Raw genomic sequence first — 19,538 nt, forward strand, 5'->3', positions numbered from 1 at the left:
GTCCTGCCCAGCTTTCCAGGCGTAACACTGCACTGTGCCATCCTTCAGATCTGCTATGTGGGATCACAGGCAGTAGCTTCTTGCTTCCCTGGATAGCTAGGATAACACGGGTGGCTCACCTCACCTATCTGATAAAAGTTCAGGCACAAGTATGGCACCTAACCAACACAAAGTTTAATGTTGCTAGCTTTCACAAAGAAATGGCCTGAAAGGATCATCCAAGTCTGTTTTCTTAACTATGAGCCATTACAAATACATTTTATTTGGTGGATATTCATAGTTTTTAAAACCAGGAGCTAACTTTTTTCATCAGAGAAATGAAAAGTGGAATATGTTCCAGTGGTATGGGGAGCTGCAGTCTCTGGGGTTTCTTCAGCTGCTATAGTGCAAATGATGTTTAAACAGCATTTTCTACGCTTCAGTTTCTTTAGCTTATTTAATCCTCAGCTTCAGTACCTAATACAGCTTTCAGCTGTCTCCCCTCCCTTGCTGCCTGTTTGCCCATGGGTGCATTTGCCACACAACTGTCCTTCCCAGCCACCTCTTCTCAGAAACATGAGCAGCTGCTTTTCTTTTGTCACTGAGGAAAACAGACGTGGGTCTCCAGTACTGGCATTAATCTTCATGAGAATTGATTTGTAGGGTCATGAATTAAAAAAAAAAAACCAAAAAAAAACTATTAAATATGAGGAAAGTGACTTAGAGACAGATTGTTAAGACTCGATTGACAAATAAACCTTAAATGGTAAATATTTTACATGACAGTCACTTCTAGACTAAGGTTACTTTTCCTACATACGGTTGTTCTGTAAGTCACATGAAACCATCATGAAGCTTATTGGTGAAGACTTTTGCTATTCTAAAGATGAACAACAATGATGTCAAATTAAATAAGGGAGAGAAAAAATGATAAGTGGTACCTGCAAAGTGCCTGTGGCACAGCTCAGAGGACTGGGAAAATGAGGAAACTACTGACACATGGGACTTTCAGCTGCTCGTTAAATGGCTTTGCAAAGCCCTGGAAAGCAGATCTGAACAAAACAGCACAGTGAGCAGTGGGATGTTCAGGGGCAGCAACGAGATCCACATCATTATTCTGGTCTGCTCCTAAATCTGACAGGGAGTTCACTTCTTTCACTGGAAACTACCCTGACTTCAGCAATAAACAGCAGCTCCGTGACGATAAAGCCTTTAGCAATGGAGACTGGTATTTACGACACACCTCAGCATTTTCCTTAAGCTGTATTAAAAGTGTACTTGATGGCATATTTCACCAGGTGTGTGTTCGTTTTGTGTGTGTGTGTGTGGTGGTGGTTGTTTTTTTTTCGTTTTAATTGTAAAGCGAGTTAAGTATCTAGGATCCATTTTTGCAGGTATACTGTGAAAAACCTTCCTTCCTGAAGAAGCTTGAGACTCCCGTGGAGGCGGCCGAGCGCAGGTTGCCCGGGGCAGAGTCGGGCTGTGTGCGCCCCGGGGCCGCAGGCACAGCCCGGCCGGGGCGGGCAGCTGCGCTTCACGCTCCGGCTCTGCCGGTCGGTAGCACCAGCGGGACCACGGCTGGCTCTGGTGGGAAGGATTCTTCAGCCACAGGTCCCGGCCTCTTCGGAAAACCGCAACCCCCTTCTGGGAGCCCAGGGCTCGAAGGGACAGGCGCGCCGGGTGCACCAAGCCACCGGCCTCAAAGCTGCCGGTGCCGTGAATTCAGCCCTGCCCGCGGCCAGGCTGCCTCCTCAGCGCTGACCGGGGGCTGGCACCTCCTAAAGGCCACCCCGACCCCCGGCACGGCCGGTTGAAGGGGCAGCAGCTGCCCCCCTCAGGCGTCGCTGCCCGGTAGCAAGCGGGGGGCCCCGGCCAAAAGTGGCTTTTGGCCCCCGGTGGTGCGGGCGGGGCGCGGTGGCGGTTTCCGGCAGTCCCGGGGAGGCAGCGAACGGCCGGAGCTTGCACAAGCCACCCCGGCCTGGCTCCTTTCCTCCGCGCTGGGACGGTCACATGAGCAGCCGTCGGCGGACAGGGCGCTCCCGGGACGGCCAACATGGAGCTGCTGGGGGGACACGCCGGCCGCTTGGCCCTCGGCCTGGCGCTGCTCTGCTCCGCGCTGGAGGCGCCGCCGGCCGGCCCGCAGCCCCGCTCCGCTGTGGGTGAGTCCGCCGGGGGCAGCGGCTGAGCGGGGCCGCCTCCGCACGGGGGTGACGGCGGGCAAGGGCCTGGCTGGGGCCGCCCGTGGAGGACGGGAGAGGTGGGTGAAGGGCAGCCCGGCCCCGCTCGGCACCCGCGGTGCTTTCCCGGTCGCCGCCCGCCCCTCTGTGCTGCCAGCGCGGGGGAGCCCCGGGCTACGTGCTCCCCTCCGGCGCCTCCCTTCCCTCCGCTTCTCACTACTGCCGGCACATAAACTGGTGCCGTCGTGTTCCCCGTCCCAACTGGCTTCGGCTTCACGTGACTTTTAGATAACTAAATCCATCGCTGTTCAGGTATGGGGGAGTGCCATGGGGTGTAATTCGGGTAGCCAGGGTAGACCTGGCGCTCCGACGGTGGCAGATGGGGTGAGCCCTGCCCTGCCCTGGGCACGGTGTCCGCACTGCAAACAGTCAGGATGGCTTCTGTGCTGTAAGCAAACCCATGGTCTGCGTGGCGTGATCCCCTGTACTGTAGTGTACACAGGTGAGTGCTCCAAAATGGTTTCCACAGGATTTTCATTCCCTGTGACTCATGTGCCCTGGACCAAACACGCCATGGAGTCCAGGCGTTTCCCTGTCGCCTGTTGGTAGGAGTCACAGTTTTGCATATTTTGAAGGTTGCTGCTGGCCTTTGCTTCCTGAAATAAAACTTGTCGGGGTCCAGTCGTGTGCTCTGTCATAGGCTGAGCATGTGACCTTGGGAAAAACCAATTTATATCTGCCCCAGTTTCACAACCACTACTCCAGATACACCTGTGCCTTTCCCAAGTGCTTTGAAACTGACATAAATAAATAAATAAATCTTATTTTACATAAAACCTGAAGGCTGTTAGTCTAATAAAAGCTTAATCCATTTTGTTCACCATATTCCTGTACTTCTCAGCTGATCTTTCCCTGCAGTGCTAAGTACCAGTGGCTGAGAATGTGTCAGCCTGGAGAGTAGTGAGTACGCCTGACACACTGCTGGTGAGAAGCCTCATCTCTGCTACTGTGACTGCTGGGGAGAAAAACAGCTTTGAAATGTTTACACACGTGTTGTTTCTTGCCTTTCTTTCTAGATTGTGATCTTTTATGTTAGCTTCCAGCCAGGGAATGTCTGGAAAAATAGTTAAAATGCAATTACCTCTCTTTTCAGGTGGAGTGGAGAAATCCTTCTGTCACCTCCTCTGCTGTCCAGTTTCCAGATTGGCATTAATGAAAAGGAGCTGATTTTCCAGTCCCTACCGTCTTTTTTTTTTTTTTTTTTTTCCCCTGCTGAATAGCTTAAACCTATGCCTCTGCTTCTGTTTTCAGTGTTTCTAAGTAGACTATGTGGATTGACTCTCATCGGGAAAGCAGAACTCGCCCACACTTATCAGACAGGCTAATCGTCAATTTGTTGAATTTATTCTCCTTTACAAAACTTGAAAAAGGAATAGCAGTAGACAAACTGGAGCAAACTTGGCATTACCCATGTATATCCAGCTCAAATGCAAATAATGCATTTTCTTTAATCTTTGTTTTCTGAAAACAGGGCAGTTCTGGCATGTATCTGACCTACATTTAGATCCGACTTACCACATTACCCCTGATCGCACCAAAGTTTGTTCTTCTTCCAAAGGAGCCAATGCCACTGACCCAGGCCCTTTTGGAGACTTTTTGTGTGATTCTCCATATGAACTTATTTTGTCAGCATTTGCATTCATGAAGGATCCAAAACAGCAGGTTTCATTCATGATTTGGACGGGGTAAGCGTTCAGGTGACTCTGCAGTTAAAGTTTTTAACAGCTGGACAACCATACAGTACAGTAATTCACAAGGTTGTATTTACACCAACAGATCTGACTTTAGTATCTCACAAAGGCTACTTTTAAAATAGTCCCTTTAGCTGTCCAAATGGCCAAAAAGTGGAAGACTGAGTGAGAATATAAGGCCTCAGGAACAGATTTTGATCTCTGTAATAATCTCTGAACATTGTTGGACTGTTCATTGGGACATTTACCACATGACTGTGTTAGTGTAAGTTAATAGAAATGGTACTGGGAGGGTGGAACATGGAAAAAGCAAAAAGAAAAGTCAGAGGAATAACTGACTGGAATTAATTATTATGTGAGGTATTGTATTTTGTAGGTCTTAAGTCTGTTAAATCTAAAGCGCATCCCTTTTTAGAAGATACCATTTAACTATCTTTTATTTGGTTCTGTGGGGTAACTAGAATCAAACAATACTATAGGTATCTTATGTATGTGTATGAAGTTACTCTTCAGGTTCGGTGCCTGAATGAATTCTAGATCAGTGGCTAGTGGTGGAATGATAACGGTGTCATAGATGCTGTCTCCATTACTATCACTCATAGCTGCATGTGCTTCTAAAGAAAGTGTGGTTTCACAGCCCCTCATTGTAGTAGTTTGGATGTGTGTAGTCCCCTCTTGAGTAAAATATTTACCTTTTCTTTGCCCATGTTCCTTATTAGAAAATGGGCATAATAATTCTCTCTCACAGATGTGTTATCTGTGAGGCTTTGTGTGCTTTAGCAGTGTGACTGGAGAAAGAAGTGTGAAAGGGAGACATATGAGTAGCTTGATAGTGCCATGCCTTGTTATTTCTAGATATTTGTGAAAGATAGCATTAATTTATGCTTTTGCCTTAGCAAAATTCTCCATTCTACCATCACATAATTTTTTATAGATCAATAGATAATTTATCAAAGAGATTAGTATCTTTGAGTGTTTGTGAGAACTAGTTTGTTTGTCAATGACAGGGTCTTCTTTGCTGGGAAGTTTATGTATGTTGTGTCAGTTTTGCTGGGGGAAATACGTGAAGACAAGTGATTAACTTATTTCACTTACCGTATTATATTTCATTTTCAACAGGATGTTGTTAAAAGGGGAAAAAAGAACTTACAAGGTTGTGCAGATGACAGAAGATGCATAACCCAAACTGCACAGTAGCTCCAAATGATGGAGTTGAATTAAATTAATTTCTAAGAAATCTTAGTTATGTGAATCATAGGATAAACATTTAGTCTACTTGGGTTTTTTTTTGTTTGTTTTAAAGCCTTTTCAGAAAGCTTTTCAGGCAATTCTGTGATTTTAATTAACAAGGATATAGTTCGTAGTATTACGTGCTAGAATGTAGATGTGTTTGCAGAATTTTCTTCATGTTTCTTCATGTTGCTAATAAACCTTTGTTAATAAAACGTTTTCATTTTTCAGAGATAGCCCTCCTCATGTTCCTGTAAAAGAACTCTCCACAAAACTGGTCATTAGCATCATTGGCAACATGAGCTCTACAATTCGTAATTTCTTTCCAGATCTTCAGGTTTTCCCAGCCTTGGGCAATCATGACTATTGGCCACAGGTAAAACACATTAGAAATTTGTTTATGTATCATATTCAGTGTGTTCCTAACACTCAGAAAGCAGGTGTGAAAAAGAAGAGTTAAATCTGTGTAACTGTTATTCTGGAAACAGTATTCTACAATTCTCCAGTTAGTATTTAAAATTGTAAATAGTTCCAATCTAGAACAGAAAGTACCTGTCTCTCTCGCTCTGTGTTAAGTTACCTAAGTAAACCTTGATGCCAGGTAAAATCTGTACATTGCCTGAGGCAGTGCTGATCCTGCTAATTGTTCCCAATGGATTAGAACCACCAGGTCTCATCATAGTTAATACACACTTTATTTCTTGCTATGTAAGTCATGCATATGTGTACAATAACTTAATCTAACAGAAATTACTTCCTTAATGGATCCGAGAACATGTGTTAAGATTCAAGACCTACTGAAAATCTGTCTATTGAAATCACTGAAGTCTTTTTCATCAGACTAATGGCAGAATTTTTGTAATATACCCATAGTTTTGCTGCTTTTATATAAAAATATGTATTTTTTTCTTTCCTTATTGGACACTTAGAAATATTTGCATTGGTGATTTACTGAATATGTGTGCCATTGCAGCTGAGGACAGTGCTTTTTTACTTTCAGTGTTCTGCGAATTATTTTTCTTGGCATAGCTCAAAAGTAAACAATTGCTTCATGTGTCCTTTAAAACATACTGTGGGTTGGTCTGTCAGCACGCAGAACTGAGAAGCAAATTCTGTCATTGGATCTGAGAGGATCGGAAGGAATGTGGAGCGGGTCAGCTAAAATATTTTGTTTGAAATGTGTAATGGGAATTCTGTAACACCCCTTCTTACCCCCAATGACTTTCGTCCCAGTTTGCTGTGGTGTTCATTAGCCCTATCAGGGTATACCCTGGTGTAGTAGGTGATTGTATCATTGCTGGAGTTAGTGATTCCTGGATCAGGGAGGTGCTCCAAGGGGACAAAGGGAAATGTGAGAGACAAAATAAGAGCTGAACATACCTTGGAAACAGGAGTGCACAAACCACGCTGAGACTTGAGTCTCTTTGCATTCATAGAACGGCAATATAGCTTCAGCTTGTTGTATACCCTGACAGCCTGCCAGATTGGTTCACCAGAAACCACCGGTATTTTGGTAAATAATACCTTAACTGAAGTATCACTTAGTGTTTTGTTTTAATTTTGTTTTGTTTTTAGGAAGTCTTAACAGACAATAGTTTGATATAGAAGAAAAAACTGTATACAGTAACCTTGTAGACAAAGAATATAATGACTTTTCCAACAAATATGAGTTTTGTTTGTAAAATTTAATCTGGAGATAGAAAAGAGATGGTCAAGAGAGGCAGATGGGCAGCAGATATTATTTTGAGACAGGCAGCTGACTGGAATAGCTGTTATAGTTCTCTCTGCACAAAGCCACACAGCAGTGTTTTTGTGATACTTGGCTTTGAAATGGCAGGTTTCACCAATGTGCAGAGCTGACACTTCTCTGTTACTGTTTAAAAAGGACCCCGGTATCAGAATTTCACCTCTATGGGGTCATTTGAGGTGGTTGGGTATTTTTTTTGGCTGTTGACAACATTTCTGTTTCTCATATGGACATAGTTGGCAAATGTCCCGTGGACTGGAAGCGATGTGGAACGAGCCACACGCTAGAGGCTGTTCCAGAGCAAGTGTGAAAGCTGTGCGCTCACCATGCCCTGAAGAATTTTATTGCTCTCTGTTGTGTTCTAACCTGTCAGTCTTAAAAATTTAACAGTGTTGTGTGATTTTTCTTGCAGAACCTATTAAAAATACTACTCAAGTTAATCAAGCATTGGTGTACCTTTCAGGTCGTATATTGTGACCTCGGTCTTTCTCCATAGTCTTATTTGTTCCACATCCTTGCCTCTGCTTAAAACAAATTCTCAAACTGCTTTCTAATCCCCAAGTTCACAGAGCACTGACTTGCCTGGGTCCAAACCACCTTCAGTCCTTAACATAGCATCTTATCTAAGATCAGGTTTTGCTCTGCCTGTTAGTGTCTGTTAGCTCTGGCTGAACTGGTATGGCTCAGGGCATTCTGGATAACTCATATCTGTGCACTGCAAGCAAGAAATGTCTGAACAGGCTTCTGATTGCACTGCTCCTAGACAGAGATTTTGTGCCTAAGCCTCTAATAACGGAGATTTAGTTTCAAAGATCTTAAAAAGGTCAAATTTTATGTTTAAGAAAACATGCACTGTAATACTGTGCCTATTTTTTGACCTTTGGTTGCTTTGTTTTGATCCAAGCAGGTATTTTAGGAAAGGCAAAGACAGGCTGGAATCGTCCTGTCAGGGTTAGACAAGAGCGTGGCTCTTCTCAGGCTGTGACGTTTGGACATTGCTTGGCTCAGGCTGAAGAGTGCTACAGTCCTAATTAGAGCCCGTGGGAGAAAACATTGACAGAACTTTCTTTTGTGTTTTAAATGCTGTGTTAGTAGAACTACAGGTTATCACGGAAATGGTTGTGAATTTCACCAGAATGTTTCCGAGAGCTGTAGTGGAGTTTTGAGGCGCTGCTATGAACCCCAATTAGCTTGAAAAATTAACCTGCTGTAAAGAAGCTTATGTTCAAGATTTTCTGCCAAGACTCTTCATTTCTAGACTTTGAATCTTGAGTTTATATATTTATTAATTTTGCAGAATGTATGATTTTCTACTCTGCTGGGCTCCTAAAGCTTCAAATATTTCTGGCATGGGTATATCAATGCATTGACAAGGCCATGCAGTCAGTTCTGACCAAGTTTAGGCATTCGTTCCTGATCAGCAATACTGGATGTTCAAAAGTTTTTTTTTTTCCCTTTCCTGAGTTCCTCCTGGTGATGAGTGGATACACTTTTGTGTTATGTGAAAGGGCAGGTGAGATAATTAAGTAATTTTTTTTGTCCGTGTATCTGAATGCTAAAACTTAGGCAGGTTCTGCTCTCTGACAGGATCAGCTTCCTGTAACAACCAGTGAAGTTTACAATGCTGTAGCAGATTTCTGGAAACCTTGGCTGACTGATGAAGCGATCAATACCTTCAGAAAAGGTAAAAATATACCGGTAATGCATTATAAAGCTAGGACTTAGAGTACTGAGGTTTCTATTGATTTATCCCATTTGTTTAGCTAAGTCTCATAGGATGAATTGGCACAATGGATTATTGTAATGCTTCTCCTGGAAGAGCTCACTTGTCTTTTTGAATAGCAATACTTATCGTCATGGTACGTTTATTCTCTTCTGATGCAATAATTATTGCTTCTTGTAATGTGTACAGTAGTATTTGTTTTGTACCAGTGCATGTGAAATATTTATTTATTTATGATCTTATATCTTTTTAGCAAAGGACTGTAAAGTTCAGCACAATTTCCAATCCACGCAGACATCAGGGATGTGAAAGTTTAATTTATGTTTTTTGTGTCGTGAATGAGAATGAACTTTGGGTATGAGTGGAAGTAGAAACGCTAATAGGAAAAATAAAACTCAAAGGGGAAGTCCATAAGTTAAGGTATATTGTTATAGCTCTGTTGCCATGGCTACGCTGAAGCCCATGGTTTATGAAACTGCATCCACTGAAGAAGCTCTGTATGCCATGGAGGATTTTATGAGCTTGGATTGAAAAAAATGTGATCTTTGCTTTTCATCTTATTCCAGTCTGAAGTTAAATGACTTTCAAAATACAAGGCTACTAAACTCAAACAGTTCTTCCTGGAGTAACCTATATGTTTGCACTATTTCCAGAAATGTGGACTTTTTAATAGTTACTTCATCTCTCAGTATGGAAGAAATGTTAAAGGGCACTTCTTGTGTGTCAGTTGGATAATTGCATCTGAAAACTTTCAAGTAAAACACAAAGGCAATTACAAGAAAGAATTCATAAAAAAATTTAGTGTCAAGCTCTCCTACTAAAATGTTGTTAAAACCGAATCCTTAAGATGTTCTGTTGTGATAAGGTGCTGCATGGCTTGAATAAGCATGCCATTTTCTGTTTTATTAGAAAGGTAAGGATGGGTATTTTGTCAGTGCTGGACTTTCATTCTGAAGTCATGCTTTGAAGCCTTTCATTTTTCAGATGATGTTCGTCTCATTTTCACAGGTGGCTTCTACACACAGCTGTTTGAATCCAGTGATAGCTCTCAATCACTCAGGATAATCAGTCTGAACACAAATTTATATTACGGCCCCAACAGTGTAACTGTGAATATCACTGACCCAGCCGACCAGTTTGCCTGGCTGGAGGGAATATTAGAAACCTCTTCACAAAAGAAGGAAAAGGTAAGGGCTGTGAACAGAACCAATCAGCGTTATCTGTTTATACCTTGAAAAGAAACAAAAGAGAAGTGAGTAGAGACAATGAAAATATAAACATTATTTTTTTCCCAAGAATATGCTGAATTCACACAGACAAACAAAATTCTACTTTTTTCACAGTATGATTTGAAACATTTTTACTGTTTTTATTTTGTATATGAAAACTGTCATGATTTATAGCTTTCAAAATGCCATTTCTAAGATATCATTATTATGAAATTGTAGTAACCATTTCCAAGTTATATATGAAAGTATAAATTTCAAATGAAGGTGCTGATTGTGCTTTCTGTGTATAATTCCTTAGGTATATATAATAGGACATGTACCAATAGGATACTTGCCATATGCAAGGAATACTACAGCTATCAGGGAGCATTACAATGAGAGACTGGTAAAGATTTTTCGCAAATACAGTAATGTTATTGCGGGGCAGTTTTTTGGACATACACATAGAGACAGTATCATGGTCCTGCTGGATGAAGAAGGTAATGATGCTACTTGAATCCTTCATCTTTTTCTTCTTGATTAAAAGCAAATTAATACTTTCTTGCATGTTCTTACTGGTCAGCCTCTGTTATAAGTAATTTAAAACGGAAAGTGGGAAATATTGCTAATTTATCTACAAGAGTTCAAGCCTCACGCACTCCCGATTTTTCTTGCTTGGCAGACTGTCCTTTCTGTTGAAGTCAGAAGAGACTCTCCAATCTTCTTGCTTTTTAAAATGATTGCTCATGGCTAGACAAGAATTTCTAGTCTTTCCTCTCCGCTCCCTCAGTGACATGGGCAAATTATACTGGCCAGCTGCTATTGTGTAATGTGTCAAAGGGAATGTTCTCAGGCCAGCTAGACATGCTCTATGTTCTTGTGTTTCCTGCATCATTACTGTGCCTCTCCGCTGAGTTCCCTGCTGCTTCAAAGTTAATTAAGATAAGGGTAAGCGGGAGGCAGGGGAAAAAAAAAGTCTCTGCCTGTTGCATCTCTTAGATCAGCTAATTTCCCTTCAAGAAAAGCACCCGGCTTTGAAACTTTTGTTTATTGTTTTGAAATCCCTTAGTGTTAAGCATGGGAATGGCCATATGGAGAACTCTAACACCTCTAACAGAAGAACTCTTAACAAGTAACTGGTTAAATATTTGTGTCTTTACCGTAGAATAGCGTGAGGTGTGTTGCTTTGGTTTATGTAAAATACCCAAATATTAATTGGCTATGTTTATTTTTTTTTTTATGAACTCATAAAAGCAATACACAAAATGCAGACTGGGGTAACAGTATTCTGAATAATTTACCTTTTTACATGGCATTATCATGAAATTAATCTTCAGTAAAAAGGAATCCAGCCATAGTGAAGGAACCTTTTTTTTTATATTTTTTAAATGGTGTTCAAGGTAGTCTTATACCTATGTATTTTGTACCTTTGCCCATTTGTGCATGAAACCAGCATCTCTACTGCAAATTTCACTGAGGACAGACTGATCTTGGTGCCCTGTCGAACTTGCATGTAGCTAAATACAGTTTGTGTTTATCTGTACTGTATTAGGCTGTCTCCTATTCATGCCATTTTCCTCTTGACAAAATTCCAGAGAATTCAAGATAAATGTGACAAACATTCTAGCAGTGTACTGAGATACAGAGCACAGTTTTATCTTCTCCAGAATAATCTATGAATTTCCAAGCTTTCAAAGCTTCTGCTCATATGTGGAGACTGATCTTGTGATGTCACTGCTGTGATGTTGTCAGAGAAAGGAATAGTTAGGGCTTCTTTTTTTGTTCCACAGAGAACCTCTCAATATACTATGCATATGCTGTCTAATTAAAGCCTGTGTACATTGTCTTGTTTTGGTTGCTGTAAAGTTCTATTTTCATGTACTAGGGGCTGGGCTAGTTGAGATGAGTGAAGTCAGGGTCAGGTGATGATACCCTGGTGTTTCAAATAACATCATAAATACATAAAGGAAAAAAAAAAACCAACAACACACAAAGTATAGCGTGGAGACAGCAACTAAAAGTTTTGAACATTTCTTCAGTAGAAATATGCAAAATACGGAGACATTACATATAGGCAAGATCATTTTGCACAGCTAGTTGAATTGGTGGGAAGTCTCTAGTATAGAAAAATTTAAGTGGTACACATGGAATGTGTACTGTGGTATTTTACACAGATTTTGGTCTATCCAGTGAAACATAGTGATATAGCTAACCCAGGGAAAAAAGTGCTAATGTGCTTAAGCCAGTTACTCTGGTTCTTGCTGTGTTGGTTCTTTCTGTGTTGGTTCTCTACAAAAAACATTTGTTTGGGAAAGAAGTGATTAGAAGGGAACAGTTTCCTCACCTTCCCTCTCGCTGCAGAAAAGCCAGTAAATTCCTTGTTTGTGGCACCTGCTGTAACCCCAGTGAAGAATGTGTGGCAACTGGAGTCCAATAACCCTGGTGTCAGATTATATCAATATGATCTTCTTGATTACAGCTTGCTGGTAAGTAAAGATTTTAAAGCATTGTTTAAGACTTCAAATATAATGCCATTAAAAATTACAGCAAGGTGTCAGTCTTTTTAGTATTATGTATGTTGGTGGAACTTTGGTGCTTACACTTTATTTTTCTTCTTGGGCAAAGGAAAGGAAATCTTGGTCAGTCTTTCTGTGCCTGCAGGAACTACCCAATACTTTCTGTTCTCTATGAAATATTCTTACGTCATAGAATCAAAGAGTCAGAAATTTTCTGGGCAGAATCCTGAAACTATTTACAGGGAGCTCTGCAACACTGAAAAAGGTTCACCTAAATCCTGGCCTTGTTTACATACCAATGTTTGCTGGTGAATCATTTTTAACCCTGTGATGTCTTTTGTAATCATGCACCTTTCTATATAGAGTTTATACTTTTTAAAGATAAATTTAGAAGCAAATAAGTAGAATATTCTGTAGTCTCATGTGATTTTTTTGAAATCAATTAAATCCTGTATAATTGTTTTGGCTCTGAATGACTCGGATATTCTCTCTAATTCAGGGTAAAATCTTGACCTCACTGAGTTCAGTGACAACACATCCTGCAGCTTGACTGGTTTCTTTCTAGAGACCTGTGCTAATACAGGCTGCTCCTTTCTTCTGCACATTTCACTCCTGCATCTCCATCTCTCCCTTTCCCTTAAATTCTCCCTGGGCCATTATTTTTCTTTCCATTCCACCCCTCAAGCAGTGCCGGCAGAAGAGAGACTTCTAGTTCTCACCTTTCTGTCCCACTCCTAAAGCAGACATGATCACAGTGGAGGATGGTTTCCAGTTGGGACAGGAAAGACCCCTAACACTGCCACTGCTGCCTTTTGTGGCTCCTTTTTGTTCTCCTCCCCATCCCCCCCATTACTGCACTGCAAGTACCAGCTTTGGGTGTAAGCCCAGCTCTTGGGGTGGGACATGACCTTCTATTCAGTTGTGAATAATGAGGAGTGACAGCTTCCTAATCAATAGGTCACTCTAGAGACTTAATGAAGCAGGGAAAAAAGCAATACAGCCGTGCCTATTTTTGTGTCCTCTTTTTTTATTTTTTTTTTTTTTTAACTGTAGGATCTCTGGCAGTTTTACTTGGACCTCAGAGATGCCAACAAGAAAAATGAATCGAACTGGAAATTAGAATACATCCTGACTGAAGCTTACGGCATTGAAGATTTGAAGCCGGAAAGCCTGTATGAAATGGCCAAGCAGTTGTCTCTGCCACACAGCATACTGTTTGAGCGGTATTACAGTAATTTCATTGTGAGTTACGACAAAACCCTTGTCTGTGAAGAGGGATGCAAGGCCTGCCAGATATGTGCCATCCAATATTTGGATTACTCCTCGTACACAGATTGTATCAATCGTGAAGCAACATGGAGATGAAATCTCCTTGCAATTTATGCTGATAGTGGCTTTAGCCTGTGATTTAAAGAACCTGCTTATCCTTTGCCTCAAGCAGGGACATGCTGAGAGGGAGCCTGTGGGTCTTCTCTGAATTTCAAGGGTGCAATAAGTCTCCCCAGATCTTTCTTCTTGTAAACACATTTTCCTTCCACATCTAGATAAAAATTTATTTGCTATGTAATAGTGGCCAGATACTTCGTTGTTGTTTCAGGTGTTCTTTGGAAATCCAAGTCTGTTCTCAGGGTGTGTAAACGTAGGCAATGCCATTTCAGGCAGGGGTTTGTATGGGGGCAGGCTTCAACCATCTGCTGTCACAATTTGCAAGCTGAAATTTGCAAAACCCGCATTTGTGGAGACTGCAGTGCAGTTATGTTGTTGATATGATGCCAGTATTGGGCACCTTCCTGTGCCAAGTTTCCTTCTTAACCCCTTAAGCCCACCTCTGTTGAGTGGCATTTTCTAACAACAGCATAAAAGTAACTTAATGGAACACAAACTTCTGTCCTGTAAATACTAAATGCGTTTTTTTCAAAAGTGTGTGTTTGCCCAGCACAAAGTGCTTTTTTCTTATAGGGCTATGTACATTGGTACTGCTATCAAGCAGTCTCCTGGTATAAGATTTTGCAGCAGGCCATGAATCAGGTTTAAATTGATCAACATCACTAGACATAGCATGTATGTTCTCTGTGCAGCACAGGTAAACATATACTTGCCATGGTGTTTCTCACGTTTCTTTTTTCACAGAGCAGTCTAATACTTAATCTGAAGATTATCACAGGTATGAATTTACAATTGCACAGACCTGTTATTATTCTTCTTGTGGTTAAATGTGTGCACAAGATGAGAATATTAAGTAGGGCATTTATCTAGTGTGTATAACCAAGAAGGACTTTTACTCATTTTTCTGTCACATCAAGAGCTATACTTTTGGAACCTTTGGTCAATGTACTGCCATACAGACCCTTCACTAGATAATATTATTCCAGGGTAACTGGAGCTGTAGAAGTGGTTATGAGAGAAATCCGATTGCTAACTGTTTATTTTTGTGAGAGTAACGCCTTTACTGTAGCTGTTGAAGAATTTTCTGGTTTTGTTTTCACTCAAGGTTGAAAAACTTAGCAGAATATTTCCTGACAAATCTTCTAAGTCTGTAGTATTCACAACTGTAGAGGCAGACACCTCAGGTTTGTCATGTATCAGTCATCCACAGAGGTGCTGGTTGGTTTGCTGAATATGCATTCAGAAACAAATCCTCTAGTGGCAGTAATGTTTAGAAATGCCATTAATAATGCACAGTAGGCAGTACTGTATTTTAAATTCTGTGCTTGGAGAGGGCATGGTGGGCACGTAAACTCTTCAGAGCTATCTGCTCTGGCTAATTTTGAATATATCTGGATATGTAAATAACCTGAGTTAAAGTGAGTTCTGTGCAGACTGTGACTGTGAGGATGTACCAGGAAGTTTTAGCCCTGAAAGCTGATGGTTCTCTCTGTGTTGGATGTGTTTCTTCATTGGGTTTCTCATGGGTTTTTTCATTACAAAATCCCTGTGTTACCAGTATCTGTTCTCCAAGGGCAAGCAAGGAAAGTTGTGGGCGGATAGCATAAGGGCAATTGCAGCTGATCGGATTGCTGAGCTTCCTACAGTTTGCCAGATGGGTTTTGTTCAGTTCAGTCTTGTGCTTTGAACAACTGTCTCTTTTCTCATACTGGCTTGTTCCTGTGAGTTCTGTGACTTCTGTTTAAATTTAATACCTACAAGACATCATGGAAACTCTATGAAAATTATCTAGTTGTATTTTTCCATTAAGGACTTCCTTATTGCTGAACTTTAGGGAGAGCTGAAGCACAAGGCAGATTGGTAGCTGCAGAACCCTAGGAAAAGTCATATGCTGCTGAGGAGCTGTTGGGCATCTTGCTTCCTAGATTTCTTTTTTTGTGCGTGTGTGTCAGTAGATGTTATTTAGTGAGCATGAACAAATAAATGCCTACAAATATCTAAATAGCAACTGTGATCCAGACATACCATTTTTTAATCTGGACTTCAATTGAAGCCAAGAGTTGGATGGCATCAGCCGAGGAGGTTTGTTTGTTTGTTTGTTTTAGCCAGAGATATATGTCCACCAGGGTTACAGTTAGCCAGGGTATATCCTCCAAGATGCACCTGGTTGTGCAAGTTAGCATTCTCTGCTTCATTGTATGTAACTATACTCATGCAAATGCAAGCCTAACTTGGCCAAGAAAGATGCAAGAATGCGTTTGACTGCATCATCTTGTAACACAGACATAAACCAAGGGGAGGGCTTCTAGGAATGTTACACTGTAAAAAAACGAGATAAATCACATGAACAATTTAGATGACACCTGGGTGTAAGGGGAGGTAGAAGGAGATCATCATATTTTTATTTCAGGTTCCAACTCCATGTATCTTCATTTCTTCATGTATCTATGATTGTTATAATGGTAAGTTATTCTTCCCTGACAGAAGCTTTTTGTAAAGAATCATAGAAGATGCCAAAGAGACGTGACATGATAAAGTTGCTGACTCCTGTAAACCAGATTCCTGTTTCACTTTTCACATGATACTTTGTGGCCTCATCTTGCTTGAAGGATTAGGGGGAATATTTGTAAGGTCGCATTTGACAGAAAGACAGATTACTCCCCCTAGTGAGTTAAAAAGCTTTTAATTTATCTACAATTAAACTTGAGGCAAATGAACAAGGAGAGTAATTTCTCAAATATTCTAGGATTTAACTTCCAGTTTTTGAAGGTAAGTAGTTTCCAAAGGAAGTACTCCTACTTCTTCATAGCAGTACTGCCATGTAGCACATCTTCTCTGGGTTTTAAATGGTTACTGGCTCTTGGAGATCATGTCACCTGATGAATCCGGAACCTTGTGATAGATGCAGGTCTCAGCCTACATCCAGGGAATAACTGGAGCCTATGGAAGGAATCTTCAGAGTCCACCTCAGCTAGCCAGCAGAAAAGGGATGTGATGGAAACAAAAGATCTGTCCTTAAGCAGGCTGGTGTCTCCTTCCAGTTAGTTTCTGTGCTTTACTTCTCTCCTGGAGTTAACTGTCTGAGCTTACGTCTACATGAACAGGAACTGCAGTCTAATAGGAGTGCCTTCCTTAACAGGAGAGTTGGTGCTGAGGAACTGATGTGACTGCTGCACATTTCATTAGCAATTGGAGGATGTTAGATGTACCCTTGAAGTGCAGCTGCCAGCTGCCTTGTATCTGAAAGAGCATTGTTCAAGAGCACTCTACAATACAAATGAAAGCACATTAAGTGGGGATGATCAGTAAACTCTGTTCAGAGGTGTGCTCCGGATCTAAACTCAAGTGAAGGTGTGCCCAGAGGCCCGTGTTAATTGCTTTAGTTTGGGGCACTCAGTAGTGCCGGGATGTGATCTCATCATTTCTATTGTTTGTCACTTGCCAGCCTGAAGAAATTGAAATGACTGGAGGAGATGGCCAGTGACTGAACATATTGTTAGTAAAATTTAAGTGGTGAATTTAAGTTGTCTAAAGACAGACATAGGTAACTAAGTACATGTAGTCCCTTGTGGTCCATTTCCGGTATGGACAAGTGCTGAGCACATAGCATCTTCAAGGGTAAGTATCTAGTTTAACACTGTCATATAAGTTCCGTCTGTGGAAACACCAATCTCAAGAAGATGAGTTGTCACATCAGTCTAAGAATAAAACTTCTTGGAAGTCCCTCTTGTGCCCAGTCAAGAGGAATTATGACACTTTCAGTGAAGAAGGGGACTGTAACTGTCTAAACAGGACTAGTTTCTTTCTTTCCTTGTTTTCTAAAAGCTAAAGACTAGCTTTTATGTGCTTACCACTACAGTTTTCAACAAGAAACTAGTGTTTTAGATAATTCACTTGTCATCTGTCAGCCACAGCTTTCTTGTTTTGCTGGAGGAAGGTCCTACCTCAGAATTCTACCAGTTTTGTTATTTGCTGGCCTGCAAAGAAGCCTAGTGTACAATGAATGTGGTGTTTTTTTTTTCTTTTATACCGTGTGTGAAATATCACAGCTGTAGAAATTAAAAGCAAACATACAGAGGAAAAATAACTGAAAATGTTAACCATCTACGTATGCTTGCTTAGTTTCTGATGGTTGTGGGAATGGCGAAGGCACTGTACTGAATAAACATTGCCAGTGTGCTACTGAACATGATACATCAATTCTTGTGAAAGTAGGTATCAGGAGAGCGGTCACAAGTAGGATGGAACATGCAGTAGGCAGATGACTGAAATTGTAACAAGGGAATCACTTAAAACCAAAAATGTTGAAAGCAAAACCACTGGAAATGTGGCAAAACCCAGCCCTAAGCACTTAGTGAAGCCGTGAGAAGAGCACTGATGTGCTTACAGATGTGGCCAAATTATAGCTCTTTAAGTGCAACTTATATTGCCTTCAGTTGTAAAGCTATATTGAAAGACTGTCTGGAAAATGCCTTCTATTATCTGCATTTCTATCAAGTTGTGATCTGAATCTACCTGTCAAATGTGTTACAGGTAATTACAGAAATATTCCTCCATCATGTCTTTCAGTTTGCATTGGGTAAGAAAACTGGACATGCTGTTCTCATACCCTATAAACTATTTGTTAGATTTTAAAGCAACCAGTCAGACATCATCAATAATTAAGCTGGAGGAGTTTCAAGTGTGGAGCTGGGCAAAAAAAAAAAGTTCATCCCATCCTCAAAAGCATCCTGAGACCTCAATATTTCCCACTGGAATAGAACCAAGACCTTGTTGAGGTACTAGGCAGGGAGATAAACGAACGGGGGATCTGTGCCTGAGCCTTCCACCTTCCCCTTCAAGCACTTGCTGTGCTTCTGTCATGGTGTTTAGGCTTTCTCCTTCTTCCCTGGAACTGAAAAAAATTCTAAATTAAAATTCTGATCGGAACTGTTGCATTTATATACAAAATTCTGATATTGCTACAGCATTTTCCACTAAAAACTGTTAAGCAGTTCTCGAGAACTTTTCCCACATGCTATGAAGTTTATTGGACACTTTGTCTGTCCAGCATGGTACATGCCAATGGATACACTCCAACAGCATTTTTTGTACTATATAATGTATGATTTTTGATAGTTAATGTAGGCCAGGTGATCAGTTGGTAAAACTGGCTTTGGAGCACTGGAATTAGTAGAGTGATGGATTAATGAATAAAGTAATGAATAAGCCTACTTCAGATTCAGGAATGGGTTTTCAAAAATACCTAAAAAATATTTCTGTGTGACATAGTGCAGTCCCACCCGGAACTGAACAAGCAGACTTGGGTAGCGGCCGTAGAGGAGCTGTATCAGCACTGTGCTTTTCCTGAAATGATTCCCCCTGTAGCCCAGAGTGATGTGATAACACAGGTATCCTCTTTCCCCCTTCAAATCTACACTGGATATTTGCCTGTATAGTGTTGATTTATGGCATGTAAATATATACATACAGACTTATGTGTACAAATCCAAATGAATTGTGCTGCCAGGCCTTCTGGTTTGATGTTTGTGGACTATACATGGACAACCCTTCTGCAGTATTTCTAGGGATGTTGGGGCACTCCACATCTTGCGGATTCTAAAGTTTACAAGACAATTTAGAAATGCCTAAGGCTGCTAAAGGATGGCAATTTCTTTAGGCTCTTGTGTGAGCACTGAACCCAACATCTCCAATGTTCAGTCTAGCAGGATCTTCCTTCAAGCAGGGATGGTGATAAAAGCTGGTAGTTGTATCCCTCACATGCAGAAAGACTCTTCCAGATGGATAGGGTATCTTAAAATGTTTGCATGCTGCTCTGGCT

The 19,538-nt window shown here is 41.1% G+C and overlaps 1 protein-coding gene across 5 annotated transcripts; it reads left to right on the forward strand.

The window, feature by feature from the left end:
* The first annotated feature begins 1,507 nt into the window (after positions 1–1,507).
* SMPDL3A (sphingomyelin phosphodiesterase acid like 3A) lies at positions 1,508–17,904 on the forward strand. 5 transcript variants are annotated; one of them, XM_065056773.1, is made up of 8 exons: positions 1,508–2,138; positions 3,688–3,901; positions 5,369–5,513; positions 8,472–8,568; positions 9,616–9,794; positions 10,135–10,315; positions 12,177–12,301; positions 13,385–17,904. In XM_065056773.1, the coding sequence occupies exons 1-8, from the start codon at positions 2,033–2,035 to the stop codon at positions 13,694–13,696; spliced, it is 1,359 nt and encodes a 452-aa protein (XP_064912845.1). In that variant the 5' UTR covers positions 1,508–2,032; the 3' UTR covers positions 13,697–17,904. The 5 variants fall into 5 exon arrangements, with proteins under 5 accessions (XP_064912845.1, XP_064912847.1, XP_064912846.1 ...); XM_065056774.1 differs by having other exon boundaries at positions 1,520–2,138; positions 3,775–3,901; XM_065056776.1 differs by having other exon boundaries at positions 2,014–2,138; positions 3,310–3,901.
* Positions 17,905–19,538: the final 1,634 nt, after the last annotated feature.

This window comes from Columba livia, chromosome 3 (assembly GCF_036013475.1).
Source record: "Columba livia isolate bColLiv1 breed racing homer chromosome 3, bColLiv1.pat.W.v2, whole genome shotgun sequence".
Taxonomy (NCBI): domain Eukaryota; kingdom Metazoa; phylum Chordata; class Aves; order Columbiformes; family Columbidae; genus Columba; species Columba livia.